This window comes from Podarcis raffonei, chromosome 1 (genome assembly GCF_027172205.1).
Source record: "Podarcis raffonei isolate rPodRaf1 chromosome 1, rPodRaf1.pri, whole genome shotgun sequence".
Lineage (NCBI taxonomy): Eukaryota > Metazoa > Chordata > Lepidosauria > Squamata > Lacertidae > Podarcis > Podarcis raffonei.
In genome coordinates this window covers 15,216,419-15,229,743 of record NC_070602.1, presented here as the reverse complement: position 1 = coordinate 15,229,743, position 13,325 = coordinate 15,216,419, and the positions used below count along the sequence as shown (strand labels likewise).

Here is a 13,325-nt window from a genome sequence, read left to right as displayed (position 1 = left end):
CTGCAGGAGCGCCTTTGCATTTATGGAGTTTGGAAATGTCCTGAAAGGGACTTCTAAGGTGTCCATGGGGAACTGCAAACAGTCCTTACCTACCCTCAGTAGTAAGATGACCAATGAGATTCTCTTCCACCAAAAAGGCAACTGGGAGCGGCCAGCTTTTGTCAGATAAACAAGTTTTCTGTATAGGATGGACTGCTGTATAACCAACTTTAAAACGGAAATTTTAAGTGATGGGGTTCAATTAAAAAAAAAAGCTGATTGTAGAAAGAACTTCACTTACCATCACGGGTCACGTCTACAACATAGAGGCCTTCTTCAGCACCAATTGCTATTCTATCTCGATCTAATGGTAGTGGGGAGAGGGGGGAGGGAAACCACTATTAATATAAACAGGTTTGAAAATTGCGAGCTTCTGCTGTTGTAATGGAAGGGACCCATTTGATAGTGATAGTGAGCTGGAGGGACTTCACAACTGTACCGGCTCCCCAATTTATTTCTGGGCACCAATGAAAAGAAATTATTCTAACCTTTAAAATCTCCAGTGGCCAGTTTATCTAATGGAACTAACATTTCTGTACCAGACTCCATGGACACAGAAGTCACTAGAGGATGTTCTACTCTAAATTCCTTCTCTAATTTAGATTGGTGGGGAGAAGGCTTTTTTCTGCAGCAGTGCCCTCCCCCTTTACCAGGCTGGTAAAGCAAGGAAGCAAGGAAGAAATTTCTATCCCAGCAAGCATTCAGAGGGTGAAGGGGATTACTGCTTTAACCAGCCTGGTAATTTACATATCTACAGCTATATGCTCTGTGGTTTTAAGCTGCTCTTAATATTGCATCTTATTTATTGCTCCAAAACTGTTTTTTTATGTGGTGCCATTGTGATAATTTTGGTAGCTGCCCTGAGGCCCATTGTCCAAGAGGCAGGCTATAAATATGAAAATAAATAATACCCCCAAATGAGAAGGTCTGTAGGGAAAATATGCACAATTGCATTTTAAGGCATCATTAGTGTATGAGCTAGCTGTTTTTCCTTAAGCCAAAAAGCAATGGGCATAAGAATAAGACGATTCATTCAAGCACTGCAGATACCTACTGCAAACAGAGTTAATCATAATTAGCTTTTAAAAATCAATTAGTAAATTTCACACTACTAAGCTTCTCTGGGCACATATGCAGATGAGGAAAAATGCACAAGGATGGCAGCACAGGCAACACATTAGCTCCATCTGCAGCTGCAACAGCAAACATTCAAATGTCTCATTATATTCAACATACCTATAATAGTAGCAGCTAAACTGGCTTTAATGAGAGGAAGTGTGCTATCATAGGCTTCCTGTGGAATATGTACAACTTGGTTTTTGAGTTTATTTTTGTGCAGAATAGATTGCAGCCCCTCTAGGATTCCAACCCACTTTCGCTTCTCGTTCTCATTTTCTGTTAGGATCAGCAGAGAGCAGGTCTTTGAAGGCGAGCCTAAGAGAGAGGCTGTCACCTTGACAGCAAGAGGAAGCAAGATGAAAATATTCAAGTGAAATTTGCTGCCTCTCTATTGCCGGAGAAATACATTGGCTAAAGTAAGTGGCAAATACATCACTTGCAATGGCTTCGTAAAAGTGACAGCTTCAATATACACAAGCCCTTCCAGTTCCTCTTAAAGTCTTATGTGTAAAATCCTGTTTTGTGAAACCTCAGTCTTCCTAACATTTCCCTTAGTACAATGATTTGGCAATCTTTGCAGAATCCATTTTAATGCTGAGCTAAATTCTCACATTTACGGTATTTCGGGAAGTGGATGTTGTTTGTCCACACTGCATTCCTTTCAGCATGATGCACGCTTAGGGGGATGATGTGCATCATCTTGACCCACAACCTTGCATTTCTATCTAAATTGTGGTCATTAGAAATATTCTCAAGAATTTACTTTCAATGGGGCCAGTGCCATTTCTTGGCAATGCCATTCAAATCCTGGCTGGGGAGAGGCAGTGGCAAAGTTGCATCTGCTGCTCAAAAGATGGTAGTGGGAGCAGGCAAATCGCTTCAGAGGTGGGGCTTGGCCAGCCCCACTGCTGTCACATGATAACACCAGCTTGCCCATATGACTGGGGAAACAGCTGGGAGAAAAATGTTAATCTTTGTCTAGAGCCTCGTTCCTTATTTCTTGGCTGGTATGTTGTGCTCCACAGAACATTATGCAGTGGGCCGAAAGAAGCTGGGGGAACAGACTGCACACTTCTGAACGAGAAACAGTAAAAAAGGCATGTTTCTTGACACTATGCATACTGACCGGAGAATATGAATATTGCCTAGACAATGCACAAAATGCTCTTGAGATAGGCACATTTCCAAGGGGCCTCTTGGAGATTATGGATACTGATCAAGAAATGTCCACAATTCCTCCTTTGTGGATGTATTATGAGGCCTGGCGGCACGATGGCCACTTGCATTGATCGTTCAACTTACATTACCCCTAACATGCTTATTATAAAAAGGTATGAAAGTCCCAAATGTGTTATGACCCAAAGCAAACAAATGAAAGGTTGGTAACATCTGTAGTACCTATGATAGATTACTAGTTGTTGCTAGGGAGGTATATGTAGGTATAGGTCCATTCAATCAATGTATAGGAATCGTTAATGACAAGAGATGCAGTCCCATACGGCAGGGATGGGGAACTGTTGGCCCTCCAGATGTTGTGAATAGTTTTGATTAGTGTATCTAACTTACTTTTTTACATTTTAATATGCTTTTTAAAATTCTTTGTTTATTTGCTCTTTAAAAAGGTGGCCCTTATATGCCAGTTGTCAAAAATTACAATGGCAAGGAAGAGACAGCTAGTTTAGACGCCTACCTGCTACTAGGCAATGCACCCTGCTAATTTATTAGACAAGGACAACAGCCTAGTCTAATACACATGTATGGTAGAGTTGTGCAAACCAGGGGTGGGAAATTTTTTTCTGCATTCCCTCAGGGGTAATCTGCTGAGGACCACATTCTGGTGTTGATATGGCCAGAGCCCAATATGGGCAGGGACACCCTTTTTCTCTCCCCTCTTCCAGAAGGTTGCCGGGGAAGGAACATGTATCTTTTGCTAGAAGTCAGAAATGATTGTTTTCAAAGGGATTCTCTTTCCTCCCATGGCTTCATTAATTTCAGCATTCCCACCCCTCCCCTTTTCCCTCCTCCCACTCTCTTCATCTCCCTTGGTGCTCCTTCATTCGTATGAAATTAGGGCAGGGCGCTGCAGGTTGCCCACCTCTAGCATAAACCACCTTAATATATTTCAGCAGCATCCCAATTTTAATTTTTTTTTTGCCAGATACGAGCACTTAATTTTAGTATCTGAAAGCACAAATTATTCATATAAAAACTGAATTGTAAACACACAGCCTGTCCTTCACAGAACAGTTACAGCGAATTTATTAATCTTCAAGAAGTGTCCCTCTACCTACATGTTAAATGGATGTTTTAAAACTGAGATTTATACTAGAGACAGACAATACAACTATTTAGCAGTCATTCACTGAAGCAAGGTATGAGAATAAGAAGTGGCAGTAAAATAAAAACCGTATTTGAACATACCCTGAATATGCAAGGAATATCTTTGCGGGTTGCATGTATAACATCCGATGCTAGGACAGAGCTCACGCAAAAATCTTCATCTCTGGTAAGAAACCAAATAATTCAAGTCATTGGCGTTGGATTTTAAACTTATTTCAAAGTACAGCTAAAGCAAAAGCTGTCGGCCCCCTTTCCCTAGGACGTTAACACATGAACTGGTGTTAATTCTTGGTTGTGCAGTTCAGGCAGACCCTGGGTACAGATAAGCTAGTTATAGCGACAAAGTAAACCATTAGGTTTTAGCAGGGAGAGCAGGTGAAGGAACAGACGAACACAGTAACAACATGTGCAAATGCAAGGCTCACTCTAACGTCGTTTTGTAGACCAACATGGCCATTTTGCCAAATCGTTCCCTGAAATAACAAAGCACAGTACACTATTTTGATGAAAATTAAGGGGTTGTATGCCAATTTCTGATTGCTTAATTGTATCCCCAAAAAATCCCGTGTAAATTTACCATGCAAGGGGGGGGGGGGTTACCACCAAAATTACTACACCAATACAAACCTGAGATCCAGGACTTGACTTGCAACCACTCCCGGCTGGGTGGATTTCCCCTCAGGTACATCATAGAGGAATAGTTTACAGTCACAGACAACTGCATAGGCCCGCTGCCATCCTTTCTTAACTCCTGTTGGCTTTGGAACCTGTAAATAAACAAATGCACACACACATCATTCACATCTTAGCAGATAAAGCAGAAGCGGGACCCTTGAGCACATTTCCATGCGACATTTGACTTTGATTTTTAGTGCTACAATTTTTGGTGCTATAATTTTTTATTATAGTGCTACAATTTCTAGTACAGAATATGAGTTCCATGAGCTTAGATGCATGTGCAAATGTATTGAGCATTATGCTATAAACATGATGCGCTTACTGAAGGACCTATGACCTCCATGGAATTCTGGAGTGCTACAGATCATGGAGCTATAAGAAACCAAACGGCATGCATAGTCATATGTGAATTCAAGCATGGAAATGCTAGTGTGTCTGGAAATATAGATAGATAAAGAAACTCCAGGGAAGACAGATTTTTTAAACACTCCTCTTTTACAAAACATTCCCCTTTTACAAAATTAACTTCAGGATGTGTGCACTTCAGCCTTGCAACTGGAAAATATCAAAGAGAGCGTAAGATGATGAGAACATTTATCTCTCCCATTTAAAGTTTGGCTAGAAACAAACCTCTATCACCTTTCCCAGAATTCTTTCTCAACTTTCAGTCTGTGGCAATCCAGCTGCCAGTTTCCAGAACTTTTTATCAAATCACCTGCTGTGCTCACTAGTATAAAGATTAGCACTAAGGGGATTACTATAAATTGTAAACAAAGCCTTGGGGCTTTATCATAATTTGGCAAGATGGATGGATAGAGAGAGAATGGGTTTTCGGCACAATTCTAGGGAAGATCCTCTTATGCAGTTTGCCCCTTCTAGCATGTCAGATACTAGTGCAGAAGATACTAAGCCGTACGCCAAAGGAAAAATATTTCTGTAATATACTAAGATAATCAAATGCCTTCCAGCTACTGCTGCTGTAAAGAAGCAGTACGCTAAAATGACACAAAGCAAGCATTTTGTTTTCTTCCCTTTAGCTTCTGCATAAAGTTTGTATTTTCAGTTGGACTTTTCAGCTTGGAATTCTAATGCCCCATCTTATGTGATATCAAACACACACAGATTCTTTTCTCATATATACTTGCGCGTCTCTGAAAAGCAACAGTTATTTTTTACACTAGTCTGCTGCTTAGTTAAGTGTCAAAGCTATTTACATGTGCAACTTTCCATCTAGCTTTGATGCAGGGTGTGCCTCATGAGTTCATGGAGCGCAACACGATTACAGTACATTTTAGGAGATGCAATAGGAACCAAAAGCATACCAAAACCAACAGGAACCAAGATACACAGATGATTTTGGTACACAGTGTTCTTTCGGTACCCTTGCTTCCTGTTTAACTAAACCAAATCCTTTTTTCTAATTTCTGCATTTTGCTGAAGTGGGGTATGAAACCTGAAAGAAAGGTGATGTCTTTTTAAAGCAGTAAAGAATAAAATATATTATTATATATCTACGACATGAAGTGCAGATCAAACAAACAAAGCCCTCCTTTCAGGTTTTATACCCCACCTGAGCAAAATGCAGTGAAGAAATAATTACACAATATACTGTACTTTTTATTGTACACTTCCATGCTTGAAGATTATTATTTAATGTGGCACTGAATGAATTAGTTGAGTTTGTACCTAATAACCTATGCCAATCAAGCTACTGGATTTTGGGGTAAAAACACAGTAGTGTTTTTAAAGATAGGTGGGATTCAATTAACATTACTGTTAGAATCATAATTCTCTCCCTGCCTCTGCTCCTGTATAATTTTCCTACCTTGACGTAGCCTTTGTAGGCTGTTCCTATGCCTCTTTGAACATCTACCCCAAGGGGTCTCTTGGCTTGCTCTGGAGGTATAGGGCAGACTTGTGGTGCGCTGTCCTTGCAGGAAACATGGCATGCAAATGAACACACTAAGAAAGAAAAGGTGAACTTGTCAAAGTTCTTTGCTGTTACACAATAAAACCTAAAGTTCAGTTAAAAATAAGGAGCACAGCATCATACAAGTACAGTGTATTGCTATCATGAGGCTTTCTGATTAAAACAGTTGACACATGTGACTGATAACACAGCTTCAACTCTACGGGTCAAAATGGAATTGGAACCCCTGCAATCCTCTCTTAATGCCTCGCCCTTCCTGAAAATTTCATGGGCTCACATTAGTAACGTAAATAACCCATTTCTGCAGCTGACCCTTCAAATATGGCGCAAATGACAATCACATTCAGCTCCTTTGCAGTTGCTTTTAACTTCTATTTTAGATCACCCAGCCTTTTGCTTTAATGAGGCATATAACCATTTCCTCCAGGTAACTGTCTTGCTGCAATAAAGATGTAAAAATTATGCTGTTAAGTCTCTGAGTACTTAGAAGACTTAAGCCAACTTACCATCACAAGCGTAGCCCTGTCTAATCAATCCCACCATGAGGGAGGTGCAGTGGCTGCACTGAGTGGGGCTTGAAAAGGATTTGATACTGAGTTGATGAGCTTTAGGCTGGAATATAAATTCAGGGTAAATAACATTTTCAAAAGGTTAATAAAATGACAAGTAATTGTAAAATTGTATCAGTGGCAGAAGTTCCCACTTCAGTGGACCTTGATTTGAAGAGGTGGCCCTGGTTACGCCTTCATTTACTTGCAATGGAATTTTAACAGGAACCATTATTATTATTATTATTTGGGCATCTTTTTGAAATAATACTCAATGCAACTTACAAAATGTTTAAAATATGTAGAGATCTAGCAGTTCAAATTCTCCCATGTTAACCATAACACTTGTAGGAAGTAATGCTAAAAAATATGCTCTCTATACAAATCACACCGTTTTCATTCCTACACTTAGATGCATGGTGGAAGCAGTGGGCGACGCAGTTCTGAGACTGGGACTCCCTTGCTCTGCCACTGGGAGATGATCTCACCACCTATATGAGGGAAGAAGTTTGCCCTTATATAAGTGGCTTAGCTTAGTGCTACATCTGAACCTAGGCTACTGGTTGCTTTGACTTGTTCTAGATTTCAGCCAAGGTGTGCTTTGACTTATTGCTCATGGTTTGTCTGAGGGAGGCAAGCCACAAGCCCATGTTCAGATGCAACTCTATGCCATACCACGCCTTAGCTAAGAACGTGATAAGAATACTGCTAGGTCAAGCTAAATGTCCATCTAGTCCATCATCTTGTTCTTATAGCATCCAACCAGATGTCTGTGAAAAGCCCTATGGGAAGCTCTGGGTAGAGTGGAAGCAGCAGGACCAGGACAGGAGTGAAGTGATCAATATTTTTACTAAGCCTTGGTTTTGCTTAGTATTATGTGTACACTGATCCACTGTGGTGAAGTTGGTTCTTTCACTGGTTTTTCAGCACTGAAAGCTCTCTCTCGGGGTGGGGGGCATATTTGCTATCCACTCTTCATGGTGAAAATTTTAAAATGAACACAGAAAATATACTGTGGTAGATTAGCATTGAATAAAGTTTTGCATCATGGCAAATTTTAACTATATGTAGACCAAGCAGACCGGAACTGCAACCTAAAGGAAATCTACTCCGGCACCCCAACAAAACTAAAGCAATGAGTAAGGACACCACACACAGGAGTGTTTAATAGCACAAGCCTGCACAACTTGCAGCCTACAAAATCATACACGGCTGATCTGCCCCGTACTGGCTTGCTGCGTGCTTAGCAACCCCATTGTTTTTACAGTCCCAAGGAGACAGCAGACCTGTTGGGCTGCTACACCTGGCAAATGGGCTGCATAAGGCTTTGTAAACAGCTATGCAGGACCAATTTAAAATAATCCTAACAGATGAAAATGACGAACTCAGACAAAATTAACATACAGATGGCTTATGAATGGGATACAATCCTTTTCATATCTGCACCCTCCCCTCCAAAAAAGTTCTAAGCAAAATAAGTCAACAAGTGCCCCCTACCTTTGGTACAGCTAGAGAAATGGACTGAATGGTGGGAGAAGGAGCAGCAGGCATCCTCTGAAGCCGATTTGGTTCCTGAATTGCAAAAAACTACAGTTGAGCAATTAAAGACTTCCAGGATCCAATATGCGTTTGGTTTGGCAACAACTCGAGTATCTTTTTTGAAGGTGAGCAAGATATCACAAAATGCAGCATTGTTCCAAATTTACTAGAAGCAGGTTTGCAGATCAGAAAGACTCATAGGAAAGCCTGCACTCTAGCAAGCAGCAGAAGGTAAACAAGGAAGAAGATGGAGCTCATCGATACACAGGGACCCAGGGAAAGGGGAGCAAAACAAAAGGGAGCTCACAAAGCATGTACATTTAAACACTGGCGCAAGTCAACACAGAAAGAAGCTGCGAGGAAAGAAAATGTTTTCTTGCGGACTGATGGCTGTAAACATACATTTATAAATTTAAGGCTCCCCAAAATGCTTTAATCTGGATTAATGAAACAACGGCGGCTTACTTCTTGCTGCTGCTCTGCAGTCACAACAGATGTCGATGGTGAGACCTCTGCTTTAGAACCCTGTGCCTCCTGCTCACTAACGGAATTTGTCTGCAAAGTGGGTTGGAGGAGAGGAGATAGTAAAGGAAGTTAGCTTCCAGCAACGGATCCCTGAGTAGCAGAACAAAACCAAGTTCGCCTGGGGCACAAGAGCCTGTCTGCTCAGAAAATGCTTTGTGTAGAGCATTCTGCTGAGCTCTGTAATGTCAAGCTAGTTAACACCTACACTCTAAAAGGAAACCCTCCACCAACAAAGGCCACAGCTATATTAGATAAGTGGAGTTGGCTGATGCTGAAAACCCCCAGATTGTGACGTTATCAGTTCATTCTGAGATTAAGGTAAAGTATTAATACATGGCCTTCAAATACCCTTTGAAGGTTACTTCTAACTCACTGTAGGAACAGACAAAATCAGATCTGCCTGGCAAGGACTTACCTCCATACAGCAGGTGTGTGATTACACTGTGCTTGTGTGTTTTTGTCTCCTGTATGTGCGTGTATGCACCCACCCAATCACCATAAAATAAGACTTATACAGTATCTACTTTGTTCATTATTGTTAAAGGCTCTTTAATGAGCATTAGATATGGAGATAGTACTAATGATTTCTGTATTTTAAAACAAAATTTAAAAGATGAAATTTCTGGTGGGGAGGGGAGAACAAAACTGAAGACTTAGGAGGAAAATGCAGAAATGCACTATTATGTTGCATCTAAATAAAGGATAGAAAATGTTATAAAAATAACCCTTATTTTGCTAAACTACATGGCCTCCTCGTTTAAGATTTAGAACTGGGTTAGGTAATTTCACTTAACAAAAACAAAACACTGTTCAGCAGCTAGAAGATGCAACACACACAAAATTTCATTCAGATTTTAAATGGGAAAATATAGCTATTAGTAGGTGCAGAGCTAAGACTCTTAGATAATGGGCCTTTAAAAAATGCTAATATTGTTACCAAAATGAAATTCCGCACTTTGGAGCTCTGAAATCTTACATAACAGAGCTAATCTTGAAAAATAATAGTCTTTAATAAGATGCTGTTAGAGAAAGAAAGGTCTTAGAAAATACGTATGCTACAGTGGAGTCCATGTGCTGTTCATCTTATAGCAGGTTTCAATGGAAACAGGAAAAGTTTTGGCCCTGTCACTATTCTGCTGTCCATAATACATATTGCTCTAAAAAGCATAAATCACCTTTAATACACATTGTAATTGCCACAGCAACTTCAAATGAGCAGTTTACAAGGGAACTCTTAGGAAATGAAGCTATTTCTATTTAGTCGGTTAATCTTCAGCATAATTTAATAAGCATGTATAAAGGAAACTAAAAAAAAGGTCACTAGTTTAGGATGGCAATTTTACACATACAGGTTACAGATTAGGGAGGTAAAGCCATCAGCATGAACTTACTTCTTCCCAAAAGGCTAGCAGAGAAGATGAAGACGAGGAAGAAACATTGTCCTTGTTGTAATAGATATGAGAGGATAAAATTGATCACTTTTTACCCAGCAACAAACCACCAGAGCGGTTATTAGCAAACTAACTAGGTAAGTTAGTAATTGGCAAAGTTTGCAGACTGCAAAGGCAACATTTTCCTGATATTCCCAAATTGTGCATTACCAATATTAAATATTCCTCATAATACATCTGAACAGTGTTTGCTATCGAATACAACCAACAAAAAGTTGCCAGAGGAAACAGCAGCTCTGACTTGGTGAGTGGCCTTGGGAAAGTTCCTAGCACTCAGCCTCCTTTTCCCATCTGTAATACTGGAATATACTGATCTGTCTCAGCGGCTATTGCGAGGTCAAATGAGGTAAGGAACCCGAGAGTAAGTGCAACATACAATAATAATCATTTCCTGCAGATGCATATAATGAAGGCAGATATTTGATCTTCATAAAAAATTCAACGCCTCACTATAAAGGGCTTTTAGATCTAACGTGGCAAAGATCTCTCTACTTCCCAGTTGTCGGTAACAGCTAAGGTTTGGCACAACTTGTGTTTGCATTCTAGTTTGTTTTCAAAGAGGCTGCAGAGTGGGTGGAGAGCAGCACACAGCACATCCTTCTGCAAGCGCAACAAACCAGCGCCCACTTTCTGTGAGATGCAAGCAGCCTCTCTACAAAGACTTGCAGCCAATTTATCTTTTCCCTGGCAACCAACATGCCGTTTGAAAAGGAAATAAGGAAAGCCAGGAAGTCGCAAGAATAGATATAATTGTAGTTCCAGTGATCGTATGTGAAATCGTAGACCCAAACTCCATACAGGTTTTTATCTGAGCTGGGTTGTGACACATATCCTCTCTGGGCTTTATGAAATTCCAGATGCAGATGACTAGGCACTTGCAAGTAAGTCATACATCCCCCGAGGAAAGCAAAGTGGCATACAGAATTAGTCATGTCAGGTTAAGCACTCTTGATTTCTACTGACTTGGGAGTTTGTTCTATAAAACATGCAGAGTGGAAGAGAATTAAAAATACTTTCATTAAGATTTCATTTTTCACTGTGAATATGATTGTGCTGAATTTGTAATATGACTCTACACGGCATTTATTATATTACTATTGTTATCTTGTGACCTTCTCTAAGCTTTTGGCTTGCAACGCATGAATTATATGATCGCTTGGTCTGATCAAGCAAGGCAATTGTTAGCATTCTTTTATCTGCTTGTGACGGTCATTCCAATCCCATTCCAATCAACAGATGAATTTCCATACAATAAAACAAATATGCAACCCATTAAGTATTGATAAGGACACTGAATACAAACTGTGCTCAAGTATGTGTTTCTGACAAACACAGAACTCATTAGTTTAAGTAGGTGAATTTATCAAGAACAGAATATATATATTTTTTCCAGTGTCTAGCTACTAATCTTCAGTCACATCACCTAAAAGCTGAAGAAAGGGCCTATTTTTCCTGTCAGGCAAGCTGTAACTGACAGGTTTTGCAGTCTGCTTGGTCTGCTGGATAATTTAGTGGAGTAGCATAGCTTTGGGGATGTTCTTGTGATTTTATTTTTCTATAACCCATCTGTCTTTTAGTAACACTGTCATGTATCCCCTTTCCAACAGAGAAATAAATGAATGGAGTTGAGGAACATGTGGGCCTCCAAATGCTGTTAGAATACAACTGCCATGATATCGGCCCATTGCCAAGGTTGCTGGGACTGATGGGAGTTGTAGTCTAACAACAGTTAACTACTGCTGTACGGGATGAAACACACACACACAGAGAGAGAGAGAGAGAGAGAGAGAGAGAGAGAGAGAGAGAGAACATACAGATATGGGAGGTCTGAAAAATGGATACAGGTGGACTCTCCCTTTTTTTAGTCTTAATGGGAGGTGGGTTTAATAGACAGCTCAAGGGAGGTGAACAGAGGCTAAATAAGCACGTATATATTAATACTGTAAGAAGAGCCAAAGAGATATGGACCATAGAATAGGATATTTAAGTTTATGTTAGTGAAGAAAAAACACTCATTTCTCTTCTTCCACGCTGTGCTCTAACTTTAAACTACCAAAAAGTAAACTTCCAATTTACAAGACACTTTACAGCAAAAGAGAGGAACCCTGCCTCAAGGAGCTTACAATTCAGATTGCTTGGGGGACAGGGTCCTTTTTCTTTCTTTTCTTTTCTTTTCTTTTCTTTTATTTATACAATTTATACAGATTGCTTGGGGGACAGGTTCCTTTTTCTTTATGAACTGCTATTACCTACTTCAATATCATATAATAAGTGAGTCTGAGTTAGAAAGAGATGAACCAGTTTTTGAATGTAATTATCTGTATCCACTTTGTTGCATACACTGCTATGATATCCCCACTTACTTGCCTTTCCCCCTAAACTAAAAAGGCCCAAATGTAACTCCTTGTAGGGGAGTTACACCAGCCCCTTGGTCATTGTGGCTGCACTCTTCTGAACCTTCTCCAGGTCTAGCAATATCCTTTTCAAGGTGAGACAACCGGAACTGTTAACAGTATTTCAAGTGCAGTCACACCATTGATTGATGAAATGGCATTATGACACGGGCAGTTTTATTTTCAATCCTTTCCCTAACAATCCTTAACATGGAATTCACTTTCTTCACGGGTGCCTTGACATCTTCACTGAACTATCCAATAAACACTAGCCCAGATCCCATTGACATCTATGCAAAATCTCCCCAATGTGCTTAACTTTACACTTGTTGATGTTGAACTGCATTTGCCATTCTACTCCCTGTTCATCCTTTTGGAGATCCTTTTGGACCTCCTTTGGATTCCTTTTTGCGATTCTGATGGTATCAGCTACCTCACTCCTCACTCATAACTTTATGTCATTTATCAGTATAGATCCGGCTATCCTTCTTGCTCCACACTCCTTTTTAACATCCCAACTCTCTCTGTTTCCTGTGCAAAGGTTTAAGGGTGCTAATACTCACTCTGAAAGTCAGATCGTGAGCAAGAGGTGATGTATTGAAGTATTCAAAAATAGAATCCTGGAAGTCTGAAAGTTTGAGACCTGGAAAAAGAAAGCACAATTAATTAGTCATCATCCTGCTATTTTACTTTTTTAAAAATTTGCAACAATCATCATGGTGGTGAACAATATTAAATAAAATTACATTCCTAAAACAACTAC

At 40.0% G+C, this 13,325-nt stretch overlaps 1 protein-coding gene across 7 annotated transcripts in view; it reads right to left on the bottom strand.

The window, feature by feature from the left end:
- Positions 1-13,325, bottom strand: part of CDC42BPB (CDC42 binding protein kinase beta) — a 91,672-nt gene that overhangs the window by 15,253 nt on the left and 63,094 nt on the right. For 2 of the 7 annotated variants that reach the window (XM_053367842.1, XM_053367922.1), the window contains exons 21-30: positions 13,126-13,205; positions 10,110-10,160; positions 8,659-8,748; positions 8,152-8,226; positions 6,613-6,718; positions 6,002-6,138; positions 4,126-4,265; positions 3,580-3,661; positions 1,276-1,492; positions 281-343 (exon numbers count right to left, since the gene is read on the bottom strand). In XM_053367842.1, coding sequence (XP_053223817.1) covers positions 281-343; positions 1,276-1,492; positions 3,580-3,661; positions 4,126-4,265; positions 6,002-6,138; positions 6,613-6,718; positions 8,152-8,226; positions 8,659-8,748; positions 10,110-10,160; positions 13,126-13,205 — 1,041 coding nt within the window. The remainder of the gene's footprint in view (positions 1-280; positions 344-1,275; positions 1,493-3,579; positions 3,662-4,125; positions 4,266-6,001; positions 6,139-6,612; positions 6,719-8,151; positions 8,227-8,658; positions 8,749-10,109; positions 10,161-13,125; positions 13,206-13,325) is intronic. The other 5 variants (XM_053367966.1, XM_053368046.1, XM_053368279.1 and 2 more) reach the window with 3 other exon arrangements.